Source organism: Theropithecus gelada, chromosome 20, assembly GCF_003255815.1.
Source record: "Theropithecus gelada isolate Dixy chromosome 20, Tgel_1.0, whole genome shotgun sequence".
In the NCBI taxonomy this organism is placed as follows: Eukaryota; Metazoa; Chordata; class Mammalia; order Primates; family Cercopithecidae; genus Theropithecus; species Theropithecus gelada.
The window spans coordinates 31,270,941-31,297,979 of NC_037688.1; the positions used below are offsets into that span (position 1 = coordinate 31,270,941).

General features: G+C 42.9%; 1 protein-coding gene across 1 annotated transcript in view; it reads left to right on the plus strand.

Moving 5' to 3' along the window:
• HYDIN (HYDIN, axonemal central pair apparatus protein) overlaps positions 1 to 26,577 on the plus strand; it is a 421,369-nt gene extending 394,792 nt beyond the window's left edge. Inside the window, exons 81-87 of the mRNA XM_025370321.1 lie at positions 224 to 443; positions 3,463 to 3,675; positions 4,866 to 5,029; positions 5,911 to 6,061; positions 14,201 to 14,431; positions 23,906 to 24,130; positions 25,902 to 26,577. Of these exons, the coding sequence (XP_025226106.1) occupies positions 224 to 443; positions 3,463 to 3,675; positions 4,866 to 5,029; positions 5,911 to 6,061; positions 14,201 to 14,431; positions 23,906 to 24,130; positions 25,902 to 26,384 (1,687 nt within the window). The 3' untranslated portion in view covers positions 26,385 to 26,577. The remainder of the gene's footprint in view (positions 1 to 223; positions 444 to 3,462; positions 3,676 to 4,865; positions 5,030 to 5,910; positions 6,062 to 14,200; positions 14,432 to 23,905; positions 24,131 to 25,901) is intronic.
• The last annotated feature ends 462 nt before the right edge of the window (positions 26,578 to 27,039 follow it).

Sequence of the window (27,039 nt, forward strand, 5' to 3'; positions counted from 1 at the left end):
AGCTCTGCAAGGGAGTGAAGTCTACCTACCCAGGGAGTGACCTTGGCCCACCTTCCCCAGTGCTTCTGCTCTGTCCGGCAGATATTTCTCCTCCTATGTCCGAGGATAGACTCAGGGAGGTGAACCTCACAGCCGAGGCAGAGTTTCTTGTTCTCAGTAGCATTGAGGACACCCTTACAACATCCATAAACTCTCTTTCTTGTCTTCTTTTGTCTTGGAAAAGGTTTAAATGGGACGTCAAAAAATTTGAGCCTCATTTCTCCATTAGCCCAGAAGAAGGCTATATTACCTCAGGCATGGAGGTTTCTTTCGAAGTGACCTACCATCCCACCGAGGTGGGAAAGGAGAGCCTTTGTAAAAACATTCTCTGCTTCATCCAGGGAGGCAGTCCTCTGAGCCTAACCCTGTCTGGAGTCTGCGTGGGACCACCTTCCATAAAAGAGGTTAGTAGGTGCTGCCCGGGGTGGCCCCGTGGCAGGAGTGACCCCAGCAAGTGAACTCAGTTGGGCCTCCTTCAAACATACAGGCCTGCCCCCTCCCTCCACGAGGCCTGCGAATACATCGTTTCCACTGCTGGAATATTCATTCTCCCCTCTTCATTTGGTTTATTCCTTTCCATTCTTCAGCTCTCATCTGAAGCATTACATTCTCTAGGAAGCCTGCTTTGACATCACTGGCTAGGTCAAATTCCAAGATCTATGAGTAAAGCATTAACACCTTTCTCCTTTTCTGTGGTTTTAAAACAAAAGGCCTTGGTATATCCCTCTGCTAGCCTTGTTACTGGAAACCTAACTGAACCGTCTGCTGTGTTACCTGGCAACACTGCTTATGGGAGAAATGAGACCCAATCTCCCTGTCTGTAATTTTGTTAAACAATGTTATACGAATGGAAACATACAGTATGCTATGAACTTGTATTTATAAGTCTCAGCAGGAACATACACTTTCATTTCTCTTGGATGAAGACCCAGTTGTGGAATGGCTGGGTCATGTGATAGGCAGATGTTTACCTTGGTAAGAAACTGCCAAACTGTTTTCCAAAGCAGTCGTGTCCTTTTGCAATGCCACCAGCAATGTCTGACATCTCCACTTACTTCACATCCTTGTCAACAGTTGATAGTCAGTTTTTTAAATTTCAGCTATTCTAATTGGTATGTAGGGTCTCTCATGGAGGCTTTATTTTCCTAATGACTAATGATGTTAAGCAACTTTTCTAGCACTTATTTGCCAGCCCTGTATTATCTTAGTTGAAGTGTCTGTTCAAATCTTCTGTTTATTTTTAATTAGGTCATTGGTCTTCTTATTAAAGTTTCTAGAGCTCTTTGTATACTCCGAACATAAGTTTTGTGTTTAGGTCTTCAGTCTATTCGGAGTTAATTTCTGTATATAGTGTGAGATACGGATCAAAAAAAATTTTGTGCATGGATAGCCAATTGTTCCAATACCACTTGTTGAAAGACTCTTTTCTCTCCTGAATTGCCTTGGCACCTTTGTCATTGATTGTAAATGACAATCAATTGATCATATATATGTGGGTTCTGTTCTCATCCATTGATCTATTTGACCATCTTTATGCCAATACCACACTGTTCACATTGTTAAATTCAATGGCCAGTTCTTTCTTGAACTATGGGGAGCATTTGACACCATAAACCCGTTCCTCCTCCTGCAAACACTTCCTTCACTTGGCTCCAGCACACCACTCTCTCCTGGGTTTCTTCCTACTCACCGGCTTCTCCTTCTCATCTTCTGTTTGTTTTTTGTTTTTTGTTTTTCTGAGACAGAGTCTCACTCTGTCGCCCACGCTGGAGTGCAGTGGCATGATCTCAGCTCACTGCAACCTCTGCCTCCCAGGCTCAAGCGATTCTCCTGCCTCAGCTCCTAAGTAGCTGAAATTATGGGCCACTACCACCACACCTAGCTAATTTTGGTATTCTTAGTAGAGGCAGGGTTTTGCCATGTTGGCCAGGTTGGTCTCAAACTCCTGACCTCAGGCGATCCACTCACCTTGGCCTCCCAAAGTGCTGGGATTACAGGCATGAGCCACCAAGCCTGGCCTTCTGATTCTTCTTAACATTGGAGTTCGTCAGTCAAGAGCTAGTCCTTAGATTCCTTCTTTCTTCTACATACAATCATTTCTTGTTGATTTCAGCCAGTTTCTTGGCCTTAAAAAAAAACACTGTTAGGCTGGACACAGTAGCTCATGCCTATAATCCCAGCACTTTGGGAGGCCGAGGCAGGAGCATCGCTTGAGCCCAGGAGTTCACGACCAGCCTGGGCAACATAGTGAGACCCCACCTCTACAAAACAACAACAGTAACGACAAGAATGAAATTGCTATACTGATAACTCCCAAATCTTTATCTCCAGCCTGGACTCTTCCCTTGAACCCCAGATTTGTAAATTCTACTTCCTGCTTGACTCATAGGCATCTCAAATTTAACATGTATGAAACCTGAGCTCCTGATCTCTCCCTGAAACCTGCTGCTCCCATAGTCAACCCCACATCAGTGAAGAGCATCTCCATTCTGCTCATTGCTCAGACTAAAAACTTGGGTGTCATTCTTGAACCTTCTTCCACTTACACCCAAGATACCATACAGCAGTAAATGTTATTGGCTCTTCCAAGTACAACTGGAATGTACCCACTTTCCACCATCCCCAGTGCTACCAGTGCCACCCAAGCCACTGTCGACCCCCACCTGGCCTATTGCAAGTGTCTTCTAGTTAGTCTCTCTTCCTCTGTCCCTTCTAAGCATCTAGAGCCATTCTGTTAGAGCATAGATCAGATCAGGTCACTCTACTCAAAACACTCGTAAGTCCTCCTTTTTCAATTAAAAAAAAAAAGTCTCTACCATGACTCCAAGGCCCTGTGCGCTGTCCCCTGTCACTTTATCTACCCCTCACTCACTTCACATTTGCCACACTGGCCTCCTTGCCTTTTGTCAAAACCAGGAGCTTTGTAACTGGCATTTCCTTTGCCAGTTACACTCAGGCTGACTCAGGCTCTTCCCCAGGTCTCTCCTGCTTCATCCTTCATGGTCTCTAATCAAATACATATGCTCAGTTAGGCCCTTCCTGATCACACTGTGTAAAAACTCCAACCCACTCCCAATCTGGCACCCCCTCTGCTTTGTCTTGCCCTTGGCACTTATTTCTATCCTGCACGCTCTGCCTTCCACTTGTGTGTCTGTCTCCCCGCACCGGAATCTCAGCTCAAGGGCAGAGATTTTTGTTATTTCGTTCATTGCTACATCTCCACCACCAAGAACAGTGCCTAGCACATAGACGGTACCCGTAAGTAGGTGCTGAGTGAATGAAAGAAAAAGAAACGGACCCATTGAAACTCATGATGGGAAGCACTGTTAAAGTCAGTCTTCCCCAGCGCACATTCCGTACCTCTGGCCCTGGAGACAGACCGGGGGACGTGCCATGGAACATGAGGTGCCTGCTTTCTTCCAGGTGGTGAATTTCACGTGCCAGGTACGCTCCAAGCACACGCAGACCATTCTGCTGTCAAACCGCACCAACCAGACCTGGAATCTGCACCCCATCTTTGAGGGTGAGCACTGGGAGGGGCCTGAGTTCATCACCCTGGAGGCCCACCAGCAAAACAAGCCCTACGAGATCACCTACAGGCCCCGCACCATGAACTTGGAGAACCGCAAGCACCAGGTAGGCTGAGGTCCCCTGACCCCCATTGGTTTCCTGGCATAATTGAAGGTGGCACTGTGTGAATGAGGTTAAAAGACACTTTGGGGCCAGGCGCGGTGTCTAATGCCTGTAATCCCAGCACTTTGGGAGGCTGAGGAGGGTGGATCGCCTGAGGTCAGGAGTTAAAGATCAGCCTGGCCAATATGGGGAAACCCCATCTCTACTAAAAATACAAAAATTAGCCAGGCATGGTGGCGTACAACTGTAATCCCAGCTTGGAAGGCTGAGGCAGGAGAATCGCTTGAACCCAGGAGGCAGAGGTTGCAGTGAGCCAAGATCGCACCACTGCACGCCAGCCTGGGCAACAGAGTGAGACTCTGTCTCAAAAAAAAAAAAAAAAGACATTTTGGAAGCTGAGCGCTCAGAGAATGTTAGATGGGGAACACCCAGATCATGTTGGAATAGTGAGGAATTGTGCAGATTATCAAGCTTTGGCTTCCTTTTTTCTTTTCTTTTTTTTTTTTTTTTTTTTAATGTAGAGGGGATTCTCGTAGAGCCAGGGGCTTAGTTCCGAAATGGGGTCCAGACCAAGCATCAAGTAATTAATGTTTCGCTTAATTGCATAAATAACGTAATGGTGACTGTAACAAAACGAAAAAAAGAAAAGTGGCCATAATCTTCCACCCTATTAAAAAAATGAACTTTTTTCTTCTATCTTCACTACCAATCCTTATTCAGATACCGCCATAACTGTCATCATCACATACCAAATTGTACATTCAGTTTGCTTTCACTTTACAGTATAGCACTAGCATTTTTCTATTTAACTATGTGGTCTTTGTGATAATTATTTTTAATAACTGCCCAATATTTCACTGAATGAAAGTTCCACAATTTGTTTTACATTTCCATTTGTTGAATGTTTATCTACAAATTTTCATCAACATTATAACTGGTTGTTATATATACACATAACTTTTTTCTTTGGAGGGATTTTTCTTCAATAAGCTCTCTGGGATGGGATTCCTAGCTCAGATACATATGAACATTTTTCTATCTCCTGAAATATATCACCAAGATGCCTTCCAAAGTATTATGTTTCTTTCCAGGGCCTCCATTATCCTCCAAATAATCCTCGGTCTCTACATGCCTGATAGGTACCTAATAAAGAATGCTGTGTGTCATTCTGATCACATCCTTCTTCTCCTTAGGGCACCCTCTTCTTCCCCCTCCCAGATGGGACTGGCTGGCTGTATGCTCTACATGGGACTTCCGAGCTCCCCAAAGCTGTAGCCAGTATCTACCGTGAAGTACCATGTAAGACCCCCTACACTGAACTTTTGCCGATCACCAACTGGCTGAACAAGCCCCAGAGGTAAGGGGATGGGGCTAGGGGTCTGGGTAGGGAGGTGGAAGGAGGACTTTCACCATCTAGCCCGGTCCTTCCCCTACTTAGGGCCTCTAGAGGATGTTAAGGGGCTCGAGGAGTCAGAGACAGAGTTCCCTGATGTGACCAGGCATTTCCTGAATACTAAGCCTCTAGCGAGATTCTTTTTCTGTGCTGTTAGTTACTTGTAAGTCTCCTAGAACAATGCCTGGCACGAAATAAGCATTCGATAAATGTTAGCTGTTTTTATCATAATGATAATCATCACTGTTATTACTGAGTGTTCTGTCTTATCACCTAAGCCACTGGCCAGAGAAGCAAGTCCTTGGATCTTGTCCCTACAGTAGGAGCAGAGTAGAAATCAGGCATCAGGAGAGCTCAAGGCCAACAAGCATGGTCCCCTTCTTTTACAGAGAAGGAACTCAAGTCTGGGAGACGAGGCACAATGTACTGAAGGCTTCCTGCTTAGCATAGTGGGTAAAGGCCTGACCTAAATTTGAATCCTGGTTCTGCCAGTAACCAGTCATCTTATCTTCCTTCTCTTGGAGCATCTTATCTTCCTTCTCTTATCTTCCTTCTCTTGGCCTCTATTTAGTGACATGGAGATGACAGTGATATGTATTAATACCTCCTACGGATACTGCAAGGATTAATGCCTGTAACACACAGGCCACTTACTCAGTCCCTGGCACATAATAGGTGGCCAGTAAATGGCAGTTCCCATTATTGTTAGTGACAGGGTGAAGACTAGAACCCTGGACCCATGCACTTCCCATAAAATCAAGAGTACAGCTGGCACTTTTCCTTCTTTCCTTTGGGTTAATGATCTCTTTTCGTCTCCCGTCTTGTATTCTCCTATGCTGCCCCAGATTCCGGGTCATCGTGGAAATACTGAAACCAGAGAAACCGGACCTAAGCATCACTATGAAGGGCCTTGATTACATTGATGTACTGTCTGGCTCTAAGAAAGACTACAAGCTGAACTTCTTTTCCCACAAGGAGGGAACGTACACCGCAAAGGTATCTACATGGCAAAGGCACCACCCTGGAACTCAGGAGGTTTGACCCTGAGTTTGATCCTGGTGTTAGCAAGTAAAGATGGCCACCCATACTCACTGCTCCAAGACATCACAGGGTCTCTCATTCATGAGTTGTTTCACCTCATCCATTCAGTGGTTTAAGGAGTATCTATGGAGCACATATGCCGTGTACTATACTGATTGCTGGTAACACGTCAGTGAGCTGAACAGGCACAATCTCTGTTCTCACAGAACACACAGTCTAGCAGAGAGAGATGGGCATTACTCAAACAATTGCACTGTGGATGTATAATTACAAAATGAGGTAAGTGTTTTGAAGAAAAGGAGCGTGTGTGGATCTGTAGCTCATGGGAGAGGCCAGGATTGGAGATAACATTTGGGAATTTTTCATTTGTAGATAGTATTTGGAGCTATGATGTGGGATGGAATCACCAGGGGAAACATTTTAAAGTTAAAAAACAAAAACAAAAAAAAGAAAGTATCTAGGAACACACAGAGAGAGAGAGAGAGAGAGAGAGAGAGGATACTGGCAAAATGCATCCAGCAGTGTAAGTCTCCTTTTCTACAATAACTGAGTAGGCTGCTCCAATCACATCTAATCAGATCAGCATTCACAGACAGACAAGATTTTAAGGGAACCTCAAAATCAAGAAATCATGAAACATCTAAAAAAATGTTACCATAAAATAGAAACACCTGGCCGGGCACGTTGGCTCAAGCCTGTAATCCCAGCACTTTGGGAGGCCGAGACAGGTGGATCACGAGGTCAGGAGATCGAGACCATCCTGGCTAACACGGTGAAACCCCGTCTCTACTAAAAAATACAAAAAACTAGCCGGGTGAGTTGGCGGGCGCCTGTAGTCCCAGCTACTTGGGAGGCTGAGGCAGGAGAATGGCGTAAACCCGGGAGGTGGAGCTTGCAGTGAGCTGAGCTCCGGCCACTGCACTCCAGCCCGGGCGACAAAGCGAGACTCTGTCTCAAAAAAAAAAAAAATAGAAACACCTACTCAATAAATCAGAACCTCTGAAAAGAATGAGTTATTAAAGCAAACAGAAAACTTTAAGTGAATATTATTTATATCCCCAAAGGGAGAAAATCATACTCATGAAATAAGGATAAGCTATTGTCACAAAGAATCAATTAGAGACTCTAGAAATGAAAAATAGAATATTTAGAAAACCATACAGGAGGGATGAACTTTATAATGGGAATTACTAATAAGCTAGAAGATGGAGCTCAGTAATATCACCAGATATTACTAGCCCTTGAGGACAAAGAAATGGAACAAAATGAAATAATAACAAGCACCAGCAAGGATGTGGAGGAACTGGGACCCTCATAAACTGCTGGTGGAAGTATAACATGGTGCAGCTGCCCTGGAAAAGAGTCTGGCGCTTCCTCAAATGGTTAAACACAGAGTTACCATATGATTCACCAATTTAACTCCTAGGTAATACCCTAGAGAAATGAAAATATATGTGCACACAAAAATCTGTACACAAATATTCATAGCAGCATTATTTATAATAGCCAAAAAGTAGAGACAACCCAAATTTTTGTGAACTGGTAAGTGTATAAACAGAGTGGAATTTGGCAATAAAAAGAAATGGAAATAAAATATTGATACCTGCTATAAAACGTTATGCTAAGTGAAAGAAGCCAGTAGCAACTATATGATTTGAAATGTAAGTGAATGTATGATTTGAAATGTAAGTGAATGTATGATTTGAAATGTAAGTGAATGTATGATTTGAAATGTAAGTGAATGTATGATTTGAAATGTAAATGAATGTATGATTTGAAATGTAAGTGAATGTATGCTTTGAAATATAAGTGAATGTATGATTTGAAATGTAAGTAAATGTGTGATTTGAAATGTAAGTGAATGTATGCTTTGAAATGTAGGTGAAAGAAGCCATTCACATACTGTGTGACTCCAGGTAGATGAAATATGAAGAATAAGCAAATCTACAGAAATAGAAAGTCGATTCGTGGTACTGAGGGCTGGAGGGGATGGGTTGGGGAAAAGGGGAGTGACTTAATGGCTGTAGGGTTTTAGGGATTATGAAAATGTTCTAAAGTTTATTGTGGTGATGGCTATGCTGCCTTGTGAATATACTACAAACCACTAAATAGAACACTTTAAATGAGAGTTTGTATGGTATGTGAGTTATATCTGAATAAAGCTGTTTCAAAAAAAAGAAAGGAAGTATGAGACAATGTATAAATCAAGAAGCTCTAATATATGTAATAGGAGTTCCTGAAAGAGAAACAAGATACTAGAGGGAAGAAAATATTCAACAAAATAACTGAAGAAATATTTCCAGGGCTTTTTAAGAAGATCGAGTCTTCTAATTGAATGGGTCCATCAAGTTGCCAAACAGGATGAATGAAAAAATACTCACATCTAAATACATTAGAGCAAAGTTTCAGAAAACCGGGATGAAAGAGAAAGTCCTAAATGATTCTAGAGGAAATAAAAGGAACTAATAATCATGGTAACATGAGACTTCTTGTGGCAACACTAAACACAAGAAGATAATGGAATGAGCTATCCAAATGTCTGAGTGAGAATGATTGTCAATCTAGAACTCTTTTTCCAGGCAAAACTCTTCTGACACCAAAACTTGGACATACAAGGACTCAAAGTAACTGACCTAGGACCAGGCACAGTGGCTCACGCCTGTAATCCCAACACTTTGGGAGGCCAAGAGGGGCTGGCACATGCCTATAGTCCCAGCTACTCAGGAGGCTGAGGTAGGAGGACTGATTGAGCCCAGGAGATTGAGGTTGCAGTGAGCCGAGATGACACCACTGCACTCCACCTGGGCAACAGAACAAAACTATGTCTCAAAAAAAAAAAAAAAAGTAAACCACCCATATGCACAAACTCCATACGAAAATAAATACAAAATTAAAAGTTTTTGAATTAACAAATCTTCAAAAATAAGTAAGTGACCCATGTGCAGTGGCTCACGCCTGTAATTCCAACACTTTGGAAGGCTGAGGTGGATGGATCACTTGAGGTTAGGAGTTCAAGACCAGCCTAGCCAACCTAGTGAAACCCTATCTCTACTAAAAATACAAAAATTGGCTCAGCATGGTGATGCACGCCTGTAGTCTCAGCTACTCAAGAGGCTGAGGCAGGAGAATTGCTTGAACCCGGGAGGCAGAGGTTGCAGTGAGCCAAGATCACACCACTGCACTCCATTCTGGGCAACAGAGAGAGACCTTGTCTCAAAAAAAAAAAAAGTGACTCAAAGAGGAAAGTACAAGGATATAATAAGCAAAGAATCAAAATTAAATTGATAGGTAATTTTAAATAATTGTTGAAAGACAATCTGACGTAAATATTTCATATGACCTGAACATAGGAAATAGCAAGGGGAAGAATAACATAAGGCAGTGAGAAACATTTCGTCATTCTGGAGGAATTGAATGGGAGAAATAAGAGAAGTTTTCTCATTCAGAAAGAAGAGTAGGAAGAGAATAGAGAGATTCATAAACTGTAGATGTAAACAAAAAATAAGTAAAGATATGTATTAAAATAGAAGTGAAAAGATTTTGGAGTAAAAATGACAGAGTGAACCCAGATCACCAGTCTCCTTACAGTACTATATATTGAAATTTAAAATAATAACATTTTTTAAAGCATAGAAAGCATTTCTGCTTCTGGTTATAATGATTATAATAATCCATTTTATACTCCTCCCACTATAAAAAATAAAAATTTTTTAAAAAAAACATAAAACTCAACCAAATCTCTGAGGCAACTTTTCTCAGGCATTGGACAACAGGCAGTCCTCCAAAGGGAAGGAAAACTCATGACATGAATCCCCACGATTATCCTGGTTCTCTGCCTAAGGACAATTTCCTGACTACAGTTCAGTATGCTAGAGTCCACGCAAAGCACAGCAGCCCCCAAAGAGCTGAGGAGGCAGAAATCAGAGTTTGGGGCAGTCAGAAAGGCTGGTCTCTAGAGGGTAGGACACCAGAGAGAAAGGACCAGTGCATGAGTAAAGAGGACAGGTCAGAAGACAGCATGGGGGTTCAAACCCTCACTATCCTTGGCTAAGAGTTGGACTGCACATGTGCAGGGTGAGACAACATGAGATTTACTAGGGAACAGCTGCTATTTGGTTGATAAAGGAATAGTAATACTATGTGTTAATCAGTGCTGGGGAACATTGGAAGTCTGGCCCAGCCAGAGGAAAGAGATTGCATTAATACCTCGTTAAAATCCTGAAAACCCAGCTAAAATACTAGAAAAGCCAGAAGAAAGGCTTAGGAGAAAGGGCCATTCCCTTAGTATAAGGCCTTCTCTTTGTTAGCCCTTTAAGAAAGCCTAAAACTAAGCACATACAAGTTCTACAGGGAGGACAAAATCTGGAGATTGCATCCCAGCAAGTCAGAAGGTCCTGATACATACCTTGAGCTTTACACAGATGTGCTCTAACAAAGCATAAAACCAAACCCACACAAATTTAAGTCAGTGATTCAGCTGCCTCCTAGAACAAAATCAACACTGTTAAAAGGAAGAGAATCCAGAATCTCTACAATGATCATCAGCATTGTCCAGTACGCAAACAAAAATTACTGGACCTGTGGAGAAGCAGAAAAATGAGATCCATTGTCAAGGATAAAAAGCAGACAATGGAAACTGACTCCAAGATGGGCCAGATGTTGGATTTAGCAGGCAAAGACTTCACAGCAACTGTTCTAAACATAACGTAACATTCTCTGGGAAGACGAAAATGAGAGAGAATGTGAATGAGGCAGAAAATTAAATTACAGACATAACTCAGAAATACTGTGGGTTCAGTTCCAGGCCACCATGACAAAGCTAACATTACAGTAAAGTGAGTCACAATTTTTTTTGTTTCCTGGTACTTATAAAACTTATGTTTAAACTATACTGTAGTCTATTAAGTGTACAATAACATTAGGTCTTTAAAAGTAATGTATAGGCCAGGCGCGGTGGCTCAAGCCTGTAATCCCAGCACTTTGGGAGGCCAAGACAGGTGGATCATGAGGTCAGGAGATTGAGACCATCCTGGCTAACATGGTGAAACCCCATCTCTACTAAAAATTACAAAAAACTAGCCGGGTGAGGTGGCGGGCGCCTGTAGTCCCAGCTACTCGGGAGGCTGAGGCAGGAGAATGGCGTAAACCCGGGAGGCGGAGCTTGCAGTGAGCTGAGATACGGCCACTGCACTCCAGCCTGGGCGACCGAGCGAGACTCTGTCTCAAAAAAAAAAAAAAAAGAAATTTTCCTAATTGGATTAAAAAAAATAAAACTATAGATCCAAGAAACTTGGAAAACTTCAAGCAGGAAAAATAAAAAAAAAATTCCTGTACACATCAGGCATTGTTTCATTTTCAAACTGCCAAAAAACAAAGATAAAGAGAAAAGCTTAAAGCAGTCAGAGGGAAAAAATACATATTACAGAGAGAGGGACAGCGATAACAATGGCTGTCCTAGAGTTCTGGCTTCACCTAGGAAATAATGGAAGCTATCTGTAAAGTGCTGAAAGAAAAGGAAACAGTTCATCTAAAATTCTTTATCCACTGAAAATGTCCTTTAAAATTGAGAGTGAAATAGACATTTTCATATAAAAGAACCTGAGAGCATTCATTATCAGCAGATTTACCTTACTGCACAACATGTTAATAGATCTTCTTCAGTCTGAAGGGAAATGATACCAGATGGGAACTTCAGTCTGCAAGAAGAAAAGAGGAGCTCTAGAAATGGTCAATACCTAGGGAAATGCAAAATATATATTTGGAGGGTTTTTTCTTCGATTTCTTAAAAGACAACTGACAGTTTATAACACATATAACATTCTAAGGTAGATGTTCTTATGTATGTAGAAATAAAAGATATGACAACAAAAGCACAAAAGATGGAGTGGACAGGCAAATGAAGTGATGCTAAAGCAAGGTTATTATTAAGTGTGAGGTAGGGACCAGAAATCGTCCATTGTCAAGTGGGAAGTGATAAAATATTAATATTTAATAAATGTTGATAAGGATTCATTTTTAGCTCTGGAGCAACCATTAAACATTGTTTTAAAGGCCAGGCACAGTGACTCACACCTGTAATCCCAGCACTTTGGGAGGCTGAAGCAGGCAAATCACCTGAGGTCAGGAGTTCAAGACCCGCCTGGCCAACATGGTGAAACCCCGTCTCTACTAAAAATACAAAAATTAGTTGGGCGTGGTGGCACATGCCTGTAATCCCAGCTACTTGGGAGGCTGAGGCTGGAAAGTCACTTGAACCCAGGAGGTGGAGGTTGCCGTGAACTGAGATCGCACCACTGCACTCCAACCTAGGTGACAGAGTGAGACTCCATCTCAATAAAAAAAAAGTTTTAAAATATGACTAAGAAGCCAGTATAGAAAATAAAATATGTTCCAAAAGATTATATATCAATCCAAAAGAAAGCGGAAAGTAACAACAGAAAAATGAAAAATAAAAGGGATATGTGGAAAATAACTAGCAAGGAAGCAGACTTCGGGTCAAACATATAAACAATCACTTTAGGCCAGGCGTGGTGGCTCATGCCTGTAATCCCAGTACTTTGGGAGGCCGAGGCGAGCAGATCACGAGGTCAGGAGATCGAGACCACAGTGAAACCCTGTCTCTACTAAAAACACAGAAAAATTAGCCAGGCGCGGTGGTGGGTTCCTATAGTCCCAGCTACTCAGGAGGCTGAGGCAGGAGAATGATGTGAACCTGGAAGGCGGAGCTTGCAGTGAGCCGAGATCTGGCCACTGCACTCCAGCCTGGGTGACAGAGTGAGACTCCATCTCAAAAAAAAAAAAAAAAAAAAAAATCACTTTAAATGTAAAACACTAAACACTCCAATTAAAAGACAGGGAGTGTTAGAGGCTCTTCAAGACACAAAGAAGTTGAAAGTAAAAAGCCAGACTATATAAAAAACTATTAACACCTAATAATAATAAGATAAACAACCCAATGTGTTAGAAAGGACAAACCACTTGAATAGACCCTATTGCATAAAAGCAGCTATGTGAATGACCAATAAAAACAAGAGAAGATGCTGAACATTATCAGTCACCAGGGAAAAGAACTTAAAAAGGTGAGCAGCACAAGAAGTCCGTTGCAGGGTGAAGGGACAATATAGTGTTGTTACAAGTGTGAGCTCTAGAGTCAGTCTAACCTGGGTTCAAATCTTGGTCCTGACTTTTCTTTACGTGTGACCTTGGGCAAGATACTTGCTAAGCCTCAGTTCCCTCATCTTTAAAAAATAAAAATAAATAAAATAAAATAAAGGTGAAGTGGCATAATAACAGTGCCTACGAATTGTGTGAATTAACTAAGTCAGCATTTCTATTTATTGCCTGGCACACAGTAATCATTAATTAAGTGTTAGATGCTATTGTTGTTTTTAAACTATCCCAGCAGCAACAGGAATAGGAAGAAAGCCCATTGTGGTCAGGCACAGTGGCTCACACCTCTAATCCCAGCACTTTGGGAGGTCAACATGGATAGATCACTCGAGGTCAGGAGTTCAGGACCAGCCTGACCAACATGATGAAACCCTGTCTCTACTAAAACTGCAAAAATTAGCCAGGCAGGCGCCTGTAATCCCAGCTACTTGGGAGGCTGATGCAGAAGAATCGCTTGAACCCGGAAGGTAGGGGTTGCAGTGAGCCGAGTCATGCCATTGCACTCCAGCCTGGGCAACAGAGTGAGACTCCCTCTAAAAAAAGAAAGAAAGAAAGAAAGAGAGAGAGAGAGGCAGGCAAGCCCAGCCCATTGAAACTTACCTCAGAGGTCTTGCTTGTTTTCCAGAGCCGGCCAGCTGTCCCCACCAGGAAAGTGCTGGCATTGGACAGTCCTGCTCTAGCCTCTTCTAACGCAAGCCCAGGCTGTTTAATAATCGCTCATCTGGGAGGAGCCAGACTAGAATCCCTAACTAGAAAGTCTGACTGGCAGGGATCCAGGTAGGCTGCGAGGGTCCTGTCAGCCTGGTACCCGTGCTTCACATGCCAAACAATGCTAGCAAAGAGAAGCAGCCCCTGAAAATGTGCAGAGGCTTCCGGCTCACCCCTGCTCTTCCCTGTTTCCTCCCTCTCTGCCCGTGAATGCAGGTGATCTTCCGAAACGAGGTGACAAATGAGTTCTTGTACTACAATGTGAGTTTCAGGGTCATCCCTTCAGGCATCATCAAAACCATCGAGATGGTGACCCCAGTCCGGCAAGTTGCATCAGCCTCCATCAGGTTGGAGAACCCTCTGCCCTACTTGGTGACCTTCTCCACGGAATGCCGGATGCCCGACATCGCCCTGCCCTCCCAGTTCGTGGTACCTCCCAACTCTGAGGTACGGCCCCTTGGCTGTCAGGGGCTCCCTGAGAGCTGTGACAGTGGCTTCCACCCACAAGACCTCTGGATCCACACTCTGCATTCCCGGAGGGTGGGCTGGCCTGGCAGTGGTCAGGAAGGCAGGGGATGGGACAATCACCCTCATGTTCCTTTCCTTGTTGCTAAAGTCCTCACAGGAGCTTGGGCATGTAGTTCGGAATTCTCTCCTATGAACCTTGTCTCTATGATTTGTTTGTTTGCTTTGTTCCAGCTAAAACTGATTTTCTTGTTTTTTGATAATTATAAAAGTAGTAGAGAGTCCAGGCGCGGTCACTCACGCCTATAATCCCACCACTTTGGGAGGCCAGGGAGGGCAGATCACTTGAGGTCAGGAGTTTGAGACTAGCCTGGCCAACATGGTGAAACTCCATCTCTACTAAAAATACAAAAATTAGCCCGGTATGGTGGTGGACGCCTGTAATCCCAGCTACTCGGGAGGCTGAGGCAGAAGAATTGCTTGAACCCGGGAGGCGGAGGTTGCAGTGAGGCGAGATCGCACCACTGCACTACAGCCTGGGCAACAGAGCAAGACTCTATCTCAAAATAAAATAAAATAAAAGTAGTACAGAATAGGTGTGAAAAGGAAAACAAGGTACGTAATAGCATGTGCACACACACACGTACTACTTCAGGAAGGAGCACAAGAAAACTGACAGTGGTTAGGAGGGCATGGATGGAATTACAGAATTGTGAACTAGTCGGGAGATTAACTTTCTTTGGAGTCTTTTTATCTGGTTATCACTCCAAACTCTCACTGTCCGGATTCTATCAAATCTCTTCTGTTTCTCCACCTTCAACCGACCTGACGAGTTCCCCTCACTCCAGCCCCCGCCGACTCCCTTCCTCTGCAGAATCTACAATCCATTTTGTTCTTCAGAGCAAGTCTCCATGCCCTTTATTTTATTTTGATCTTTTTCACTGTGAGCTATAAAATCTATACCGAAAAGTCTATAAAACATATATATACCTGTAATGTATTAAAACGTGTGTTTCAAACAAATAACTGTGAAATAAATATCTGTTTCATACCCAGGCCAAGAATTATGAAATTGCCATCACCCCAGAAACCTCCTTCAGCCATGTGCCCCTCTGCAATCACAACATCCTCCCTCTCTCACCCCTCAGAGTTACCAGTGTTCTTATTTTGTGATCATTTTGTTGTTGTTGTTTTTGAGCAATACAGTTTAGATTTGCCTGTTTTTGAACTTTCTGTGAGAGAAATCACAGCATATGCTTTCTCTAATGTGTTCTTTCTTTTGCTCAATATTGTGATTGAGACAGCCATCTATGTTGTTGCACGCAGCTGAGGTTCATATGTCTTTGCTGCTGTGGAATATCCCATTGTGTGACTAGACCACAACTTAGATATTCATTCTTCAGTGGCTGGTCATTTGTGTTGGTTTCAATGTCTAGTTATCCCGAAAAATGTAGCCATGGATCTCCTGATACATGTATCCTCCCAATGCGCATAGGCATACTTTGTTCCACAGTGTGTGCCTAGGAGTAGAACCACTGGTCATAGAGTGTGCATAGCTATCACTTTAGTAGGTAATTGCCAATCAGTGATGAGAGTTCCTGATGTTCAACATCTTCACCAACCCTTGGTATTGTCAGGTTTTTTTTAAGGTTTACTAATCTGATAAACTGCTAACTCCTCATGGACTTAATTTCCCTTTTTACAAACAGATTGATTTCAGTTGGGTAATATTATGTATAGGAGATCTGCATCTGTGTTCATGAGTGAGCTTAGATCACCGTTTTCCTCTCTCGTACTGTCTCTGACCAGTTTGCGTATCAAAGTTTTGCAAGCCATATGGAGTCAGGCATTTTCTCACTTTCTGGATTCTGTGAGTTTATAAAAGACTGAAATTATGTCTTTCTTGAACTCGCAGATGAAACCACCTAGGCCTGGTTGGTTTTTGTATGTGTGGAGGTGGGGGAGATTGTCTACTACTTATGTGTCTACTACTATTCAATTCCTTTAATGGGTTATTGGACTACTTAGATTTTCTGTTTCTACTTGAGTCAGTAATAAGACCATGTTCATTTCATACATATATTAAAATGTTGGTATGCAATTCTTAATATCATATTACCTTTTTAATATGACGTCTCTTTTTCATTTCTAATGTTGGTTGTTGTGCCTTCTCTCTCTGTTTCTTGGTTAGTCTTACCAGAGGTTTCTTTCCAAAATGCATCTTTTGGCTCCGTTGTGACTCTATCGTATGGTTGCTTTCTGGTCACTTGATTTCTGCTTTTGTCTTTATTATTTCCTTCCTTCTGCTTCCTTTGGGATACTGCGGGCTCATCTAATTTCTAAGATGAATGCTTAGTGCTTTGACTTCTAGTCTTCCTGATTTTCCAATCTATACATTTAAGATTATAAATATCTAAGTACTGCTTTAGCCGTTATACAAATTGTGATTGTAGTGTTTTTTATTCAGTTCAAAAAGGTTCTAATTTTTGTGATTAATACTTTTTTAACTAATGGTTATTAGAAGAGTTTCTTAATTTCTAAACATGTGGATTTTTCTAGTTGTTTTTTAAATTACTTTGTGATCTGAGAACATATTCTATGTTATTTCAGTTCTCTAAAATGTGTTTAGACTTGTTTTTATGGCCCGGTGTGTGGTTTTGTGAGGTGGTTGTTTTTGTTTTTGTTTTTCGATCCTCCATCTATTTTTTTAAAAGAATGCATTTGCCATTTTGAGGTTCATTTTTTAGATAGAGTCTCACTCAGTCAGCTGGAGTGCAGTGGCGTGATAATCAGCTCACTGCAGCCTCTGCCTCCCAGGTTCAAGCAATACTCCTGCCTCAGCCTCCCAAGTAGCTGGGATTACAGGCGCACACCACTACGGCCTGCTAATTTTTATATTTTTAGTACAAATGGGGTTTTGCCATGTTGGCCAAGCTCGTCAGAAACTCCTTACCTCACATGATCTGCCCTCCTCAGCCTCCCAAAATGCTACTGGAATTACAGGCGTGAGCCACCACGCTCAGTCGGGTTCAGTTTCCTATATTCTTACTGATATTTTTGTCTGCTTTTTTTTTTTTTTTTATCACTTAAGAGAGTACATTAAAGTACATCACTATGATTGTGGATCTGTTTGTTTCTTCTTGTAGTTTGTCATGTTTTGCTTTGTATACTTTGAAGCTATGTTTTGGTTAAGTAAAAATGGTAGTATTTTTCCGGTAACTTGAAACTCTTTTCATTACGAAGTGATCCTCTTTGTCTCTACTAACGATTTGGCCTTGAAGATCATTTTGTCTGCTATTAATACAACTTTCTTCTGGTTAGTATTTGCATAGTGTATGTTTTAATTATCATACTTTCAACCTTTCTGTGCCCTTATAATTTAAATGTGTCTTTTATAAACAGTATATAGATGAGGGGTGAGGGGTGGAGAGGGGGTTGAGACAGGGTCTCACTCTGACACCCAGGCTGGAGTGCAGTGGTGTGATCACAGCTCACTGTAGCTTCAACCTCCCCAGGCTCAGGTGGTCCTCCCACCTAAGCCTCCCGAGTAGCTGGGACTACAGATGCGTGTCACCATGCCCAGCTAATTTTTATATTTTTTTTGTAGGCTCATCTCAAACTCCCAGGCTCAAGCAATCCACCCGCCCCAGCCTCCCAAAGTGCTGAGGACGGTGGATTGCTTGAGCCCAAGAGTTACAGGCGTGAGCCACCATGTCCAGTCAGATTTGTTTTTTTAATCCATCCTAGCAATCTTTACTTTTCACTGGAGTTATTTATATTATTTGTATTTAATATGCTGACATAGTCAAGTTTATATTCCCCCATGTGCTTTCTCGTTATCTGGGCTGTTCTGTTCTCTTTTTCTCTTTTGTTTTGTGGATATCTCTTCCCGTCTTGTCTTCATTGTTACTCTGCTCACATTCACTTTTTTAAGATGATAACTTTGTGTATAATTCTACCATCTTCTTTTTCCACTGCTCATGTTAGGTTTTTCCACACTGTTGGAAAGAGAGGGTAACCTGTGTATCTAAGGCTTTCTCCTCTGTTGTAACTGCAAAATGTTGATTTTTTTTTTTTCCCAAATACAGCCTTATGCTTTTAAGATTTATTTTCTCTGCTCTCATCCCCAGTTTTTTCTGAACTCTATCTTTCCTTTACCCCTAGTGTCTCTGTTACGGTCAAATAGATTCTACTTTTGTAGATTTCTGTCAGTGCAGGAGTTTTATCTTAGGAAGGAGCTTCAGTCACTTGGTTTTGTGCATTCAAATGGCCTATACTGCCCCATATTGTCCAATCTTATCGCAACAGTTTTTGCAATTAACTATAAACTGGAGCCCGAAATTATTCCTCTAGCTTAGGCTGCTGTTGTCAAATTGTCCTATCAGGTTTTCCAGGTTTTGCCTGTTCATGCAATGTCAAGGGAAAAAAAGTTTTCCAGGTTGCATGAGAGCCCCCAATTCAAAGGCAACTCTGGGTTCTTGGGCTGTCAGGACTGATGCTCTTTTACCTTCCTTCTGCTTTTCCCCTATAGTGGCTGATACTGCATCCATCTGCTAGCTGTTGATAATTTGGTCCTACCCAGTCGTATTTTGGGATTTCAGGGGTTACCTTTTCACTGAGTTTTGTTATAAATCGTGGCCATGTGTTCTTGCTGCTGTTAACCTAGTAGATCTGTGCATTTTGCGGGGAGATTTGGGGAGATACCAAACTATGCTGCTGCAATCATCTTGCCTAAAGCCTGAAATTGCTTTTCACATGTGAGCAGAAGTCAAGTTTTTTTTTCCAAATGGATATAAATTGTCTCATACTGTTTTTACTTAAAAGGCCATCTTTTCCCCCACTGCTCTGCAGGACCATTTATGAAATAAATCAAGTTCATCTATGCACGAGTCTGTTCTAGCTTTTCTGTGATATCATAATGATCTAATTACTGAATTTGTGCCAATATCAGCGCACCCCAATTACTACCCACTTAGAGTGAGCTTTGATGTCTGGTAAATCAAGCAATAATTCCAGCTTTATGTTGAGACTTAGTAACCTCTTATATTGTTGTTCTGCCAGAGTATCTTAGCTATTCTTGGCCTTTTACATTTCCATATCAATTTTGAGATCAGCTTGTCAATTTCCTCAATAAAAAATAAAAAGTAAAGAAAAATAACCTGTTGGGATTTTGATTGGGATTACATTGAATCTATAGATTATTTTGAGACTATATTAGTTATTTGTTGATCTGTAACAAATTAACATTACTTAAAACAACAAACATTTACTGTCTGTGCAGTTTCTGAGAATCAAGATTCAAGAGCAGCACCTTGGCCAGGTGCTTTGTGCTCAGGGTCTCTCAGGAGGCTGGAATCAGGTTGTCAGCCAGGACGCTAGTCATCTTGAGGCATGACTGGGGCTGGATTTACTGTCTCCAAACTCACCCATGTGGTTGCTGGAAAGGCCTTACCTCCCTGCCAGTTGTTGGCTGGAGGCTTCAGTTCCTCACCATGTAGGTTTCTACCTAGAGCTGCTTTCAACATGGCAGCTCGCTCACTTCCCCTAGGATGAGAGATCTAAGAGAAAGAGTGCACAAGAATAGAAGCCACAGGCTGGGCGTGGTGGCTCACACCTGTAATCCCAGCACTGTGGGAGGCCGAGAGAGGCTGATCACAAGGTCAAGAGTTCGAGACCAGCCTGGCCAACACAGTGAAACCCCATCTCTACTAAAAATACAAAAATTAGCCGGGCATTGTGGCGTGTGCCTGTAGTCCCAGCTACTCAGGAGGGTGAGGCAAGTGAATTGCTTGAACCTGGGAAGCAGAGATTGCAGTGAGCCGAGATGGCAACACTGCACTCCAGCCTGGGTGACAGAGCAAGACTGTCTCAAAAAAAAAAAAAAAAATAGAAGCCACAGTCTTTCATCATGTAATCTCAGAAGTGACATGCCATCTTTTCTGCCATATGCCGATGGTCACACAGGTCGGTATCGTGTGGGAGAAGACTGCACGAGGCTGGGAATCCCCAGAGGTGGGGATTATTGAGGACCATCTTGGGCCTGTGTATTAGAAGGAGAATTCATATCTTTACAATATTGAGATTTCCAATCCACGAACAAATCTCTACTTATTTAAGTCTTTTTAAATTTCTCTCAATAACATTTTTTTTTGGGGGGGGGGTTTCTATGTAGAGACTTCATTCATCTCTTGTTAGGCTTATTTCTAGGTTTTATATACTTTGATGCTATTACAAATAGTTTTTTTTTATTTCATTATTTGTTGTAAGCATATAGAAATATAATTGATTTTTGTATATTGATTTTATACCCCATCATCTTTTACAATTCACTTATTTTGGGTTTGTTTGTTTGTGACAGAATCTCGCTTTGTCACCCAGGCTGAAGTGCAGTGGCATGATCAGGCTCACTGCAACCTCCACCTCCCGGGTTCAAGCGATTCTCATACCTCAACCTCCTCAGTAGCTGGGATTACAGGCATGCGCCACCACACGTGGCTATTTTTGTATTTTTAGTAGAGACAGGGTTTCACCATGTTGGCCAGGCTGGTCTCAAACTCCTGGCCTCAAATGGTCCTCCTGCCTCGGCCTCCCAAAGTGCTGGGATTACAGGCGTGAGCCACCGCACCTGGCTACAGTTCATTTATTTTGGATAATGACTTTGTACCCAGCCATCTTCTAAAATTCACTATGTTCAGGAGAAAGACTGGCATCCAGTTTTTCTTTCTCCTCTTATTATTGTTGGATTTTGGTATCAACTTTATGCTGGTTGGAGCGGGTTCCCTCTTGGTCTTTTCTCCGAAAGAATTTGTGGAATACTAGAATTCTTTCATCCTTGATTGTCTGGTATAACTTACAAGTAAATATTTATGAACCTGGGATTTCTTTAAGGATTTTTTTTTTTTTTTTTTTTTTTTTTACTATTGATTACATTTCTCTAATGGTTATATTGATAGAACTAAGTAGATTTTCTATATGTTCTTGGGTCTGATTTTTTTTTCCCCCCCAAAGACGGGGTTTTGCTCTTGTTGCCCAGGCTGGAGTGCAATGGCGTGATCTCAGCTCACCACAGCCTCCGCCTCCCGGATTCAAGCAATTCTCCTGCCTCAGCCTCCTGAGTAGCTGGGATCACAGGCATGCGCCACCACACCCAGCTAATTTTGTATTTTTAGTAGAGATGGGGTTTCTCCATGTTGGTCAGGCTGATCTCGAACTCCCAATCTTAGGTGATCCGCCTGCCTCGGCCTCCCAAAGTGGGGTCTGTTTTTATAGGTTATATTTGTTTATACACATGTCTATTTTATCTAGTTTTTAAATTGTGGTAAAATTATCTAAATTATTGTACTATATTCTTTTTTGTTAAACATCTATAACTTCAGTGATATCCTCTTTTTATTCTGATATTTTTCTTTTTCAAAAAACTTTTTTAGAGATGGGGTCTCACTGTGTCTTCCAGGCTGGAGTGCAGTGGTATGATCATAGCTCCCTGCAGCCTTAAACTCCTACAATCAAGGACTCCTCCTGCCTCAGCCTCCTGAGTAGCTAGGACTACAGGCGTGTGCTGCTACATACACTCAGCTAATTTTTTTTTTTTTTTTTTTTTTTTTTTTGTAGAAACAGGCTCTCGCTATGCTGCCCAGGCTGGTCTCAAACTCCTGGGCTCAAGTGATCTTCCTGCCTCACCCACCCAAAGCATAGGTGTGAGCCACTGCGCCCAGCCTCTGATATTTTTCAATAAGAACTAGTTGTTTTTGCCGGGCGCGGTGGCTCAAGCCTGTAATCCCAGCACTTTGGGAGACCGAGACGGGTGGATCACGAGGTCAGGAGATCGAGACCATCCTGGCTAACACGGTGAAACCCCGTCTCTACTAAAAAATACAAAAAACTAGCCGGGCGAGGTGGCAGGCGCCTGTAGTCCCAGCTACTCGGGAGGCTGAGGCAGGAGAATGGTGTAAACCCAGGAGGCGGAGCTTGCAGTGAGCTGAGATCCGGCCACTGCACTCCAGCCTGGGCGACAGAGCAAGACTCCGTCTCAAAAAAAAAAAAAACTAGTTGTTTTTTTAAATACCTACTCATAGTAAAACCAAATTTTACCTATATAAAAGCATATGAAATTGAAAATAAGTCTCCAGAATCCCATTTTCCCACCCTAACATAACTACTGGTAACTGTGTGGTATATATTGTAACAGTCTCTTTCTATACATGCATAGACATACTCTTCACAAAAAAGAGCTCATACTATATACGCATTTCTGGAACCTCCTTTCTTCCACTTTAAACATCAACACCTTTCACTTCAATGTGTATTGTTCTCTTTTTTTTTTTTTTTTTTTGAAACGGAGTCTTACTCTGTTGCCTAAGCTATGGAGTGGAGTGACACGATCTTAGCTCACTGCAATCTCTGCTTTGCAGGTTCAAGTGATTCTCCTGCCTCAGCCTCCCTAGTAGCTGGGACTCCAGGCATGCACCACTGCGCCCAGTTAATTTTTGTATTTTTTTAGAAATGGGGTTTCACCATGTTGGTCAGGCTGGTCTCGAACTCCTGACCTCGTGATCCAACCGCCTCAGCCTCCCAAAGTGTTGGGATCACAGGTGTGAGCCACTGCGCCCGGCCCCGCTCTACCTCATCCTTTCTAGTGGCTACACAATATTCCACTGAAGTGAGAAAACCGTAATTTGTTTAATCTACTAATAGTACATTTGAGTTGTTTCCCTTGTTTCGCTATATAAGAAATGCTTTTGGCCGGGCACGGTGGCTCAAGCCTGTAATCCCAGCACTTTGGGAGACCGAGGCGGGTGGATCACGAGGTCAGGAGATCGAGACTATCCTGGCTAACATGGTGAAACCCCGTCTCTACTAAAAATACAAAAAATTAGCCGGGCACGGTGGCGGGCGCCTGTAGTCCCAGCTACTTGGGAGGCTGAGGCGGGAGAATGGCGTGAACCCGGGAGGCGGAGCTTGCAGTGAGCCAAGATCACGCCACTGCACTCCAGCCTGGGAGACACAGTGAGACTCCGTCTCAAAAAAAAAAAAAAGAAATGCTTTTTGGTTCTGCTTTGTTTTGTTGTGAGTAATAATGGAGGATGGCAGAACCCAGGACACTGTTTTGAGATTGACGATGAGCAAAGAAGGAGCTGCCTAAGCTTCAGCCCTCCTACTGGCAGCACTCGCCCATCTCCACATCTCCCTATGTGTGCTTCTCAGGAGAGGGTCCAGCACCTGCACTTAGATTCATAGAGATTCCAGATATAGAATCACCTGAACTGGAGAAAGCTAGGAGAGGTACAGGGGAGGGAGGGTGGGCTGGTTTGGACAGAGGTTCCCCAGGAGCAAGAGCAGCATAATCATGTGCACTATTTCTGCCCCCAACCCGCTATGGAACCTTGGGCAGTTCTCTAGGTGGCAGGCGATGAGTTAGCCTTTCAGCATGACAGGATCCTCTGTTTTCTCTTCCAGGGCACGTTCTCATTTGAATTCCAGCCCCTGAAAGCTGGAGAAACCTTCGGAAGACTAACTTTGCACAACACTGACTTGGGTTACTACCAGTATGAGCTCAATCTGAAAGCCACGCCAGCACTTCCGGAAAAGCCCGTTCACTTCCAGACTGTCCTTGGCAGCAGCCAAATCATCCTTGTGAAGTTCATCAATTACACACGGCAGAGGACAGAATACTACTGCAGGGTGAGTGGCCCCTGCTCTACCTTCTGCCCTTCCTTCACATGAACGCTGGGTTCAAAACCAATGGGAGGAGACACAGAGGGAGCTTGAATGTGAGACTCAGAGGGAGCATGAATGTGAGACTCAGAGGGAGCATGAATGTGAGACTCAGAGAGACGCAGGTGCTTCGTTGCCATGGTGACACCTGCCTCAGAGGCCTGAATCTAGCCTGGAAACTCCTAGCTAGAAGCAAACAGCACCAGGCCTGGGTTCTGCCATTATAGACTTTCTGTCTTAGCAAGCTGTGATGGAGTGTAGGGGAGTTTTGTTTCGCACAGCACGCTCAGTGATCCATAGGGAGAGACAGTATAGCTTAGTGGTCATGATATCGGCTGTGGAATCAAACAGACATGGGTTGGAGTCCTGGCTTCACCACTTACTCTTTGTATGACTAATTTGCTTAAGCTCTCTAAGCTTATTTATAAATGGGGATAATACCCCCCAACCTTGCAGGATTGCTGTAAGGATTTTAAATATGTATCTAAAGCCATTTTCTTAGAGCCTAGCCTATAGTAAGTGCTCCATACACATTAGCTGTTACCTCAGTTGGAATATAGGTTCAACTACTAAAACAGAAACCCAAAGCTAGGCACAGTGGATCACACCTGCAGTCCTAGCCCTTTGGGAGGCTCAGGTGGGAACATCGCTATAGCCAGGAGTTGAAGACCAACCTGGGCAACATAGCAAGACCTCATCTCTGTGTAAAAAAAATAAAATAAAATTCTAAAAAACAGAAACCACAAATAACAGCAAATTAGATGTTGGTTTTTCTCACAGATAACAGTCTGGGCATAAGCAGTTTGAGCTGGAATGGCAGCTCGCTGACACCAGGCCCCCAGACACCTTCTGTCCCAATGCTCTGCCCTCTGCAGGGAGCTGCTTTGGTCCACATGGGCCAAGATGGTTTATCAGGACATCCATATTCCAGCCAGCTACAAGGGAAGAGGGGACAGTTGTATATATCACCTCCACCAATATTCCATGGAACAAAACTTCACAGGACCACACCTGTCAACAAAGGCGCTAGGAAAGGTAGTTTTTGTACTGGGCAGTCACATGCCCGGGTGAAATCAGAGATCTTGTGGCTGTAGACAAGAGGCAGAGGCTCTTGATCAGTTGTTTCAGCCAAGAGACGCTAGGTTATGTGCAGTAACAACCACAGGGGCTTAAGATGAAGGCTTGTTTCTCATTCGAGCAATTTTCCAGAGAGGCCAGCAGGGGATCCTGCTCATCTCAGTCCCTTGGGATTCAAGCACCATCTCAAATATTTCCAGTACAGTATCAGAGGCGTGAAAAGACCCTGACAGGAGTGAAATTGGCAATGAAAGGCTCTAGCATGGAAGTGACACCTTTCACTTCTGCTCACAGCTAGTTGTCTGGAACTAGCGCCACCCATCCTCTAGGAGCCAGAACGTTTGGTTTTCCACGTTCATAGAAGAAAAGAACCGGATATAGGGGACCAGCCTCCATGACTACCCTGTCAACATAATCTGGCTGTGTGTCTCGGTACACATTATTAACATCTCTTTGCCTTTGTTTCTTTGTAGCAAAAGAGAAATAATAATTAGTAATACCTACCCTGCAAGGGAGTTATAAGGACACAACTTTATAACATTCCCAGTCTCACACAGACATCTTGCTTGATGTCCAGGAGTGGAGGGACTGGGGTGAACTTGAGCTCCTGGTGTGCTCTTCAGGATCTCATGTGAGCTAAGTTTGTCTGTTGCCCTTTCAGACCGACTGTACAGACTTCCACGCAGAAAAACTCATTAATGCAGCCGCAGGAGGCCAGGGAGGCACTGAAGCCAGCGTGGAAGTCTTCTTCGAGCCCAGCCACCTGGGTGAGACCAAGGGCATCCTAATTCTATCATCGCTCGCAGGTGGAGAGTATATCATCCCCCTCTTTGGAATGGCTCTGCCTCCCAAGCCCCAAGGTCCCTTCCCAATCCGAGCCGGGTACAGCATAATCATCCCCTTCAAGAATGTTTTCTATCACTTGGTGACCTTCTCCATTATCGTGGATAACCCAGCCTTCACCGTTCGTGCTGTAGAGTCTGTGCGGCCCAAGAAGATCAACAACATCACAGTCTCCTTTGAAGGAAACCCGTCTGGCAGCAAAACCCCCATCACCACCAAGCTGATTGTGAGCTGCCCTCCTGGCGAAGGGAGTGAAACTGGAATTAAATGGGTTTATTATCTGAAGGGGATCACCCTTTAGTGGTAACCAGGGTTACCTATATCAACCAAAAGCTATGCGTTGTCTTAGCCTGAAGAAGAATAAAGAAAACAATAAGAATTCTAAAGGAACTGTTTTTATTCTTCTCATACAATTATAGGGACAGTTATTTCCATATTATGTTTTCCAAATATAGATATGAAATATCTATTTCATATTAAACATTATAACTACACACAGCAGATCTATATTTTAGACAACTGAATCCTTGTAAGTCCCTAAATTTAATTTATTAACATAGCCCCAAAGCTCAAGTACTTTGTAATAATTCCCATTTTTATCAAGAAGGCACAGGTATCACACTAATGACCTTCCACCATACAACAGTTAGCAGTGCATGACGCTGGGTACTGCAGTTTCTTTTTAACATCCGAAATGGTTTAAAAAGCCCCTAGATATGACTATTTTGATGTGGCATTTTATTCTGCTTTCACATAAAAGCCAAATAATATTTTCAAAGGGATGGACAGATAACATTAGGGCAATCCAGGGACACTCTCATTACTTTTTCTCTTGGCTTTTAATACCATCAGTGTTCAAAATCAGAAAGTTCCCACTGAAGTCTAGGCCTCGGAGAAAGGCTAATAGAGATCCCCCCGCCACACACACACACACACACACACCCCCAGCCTTGGAT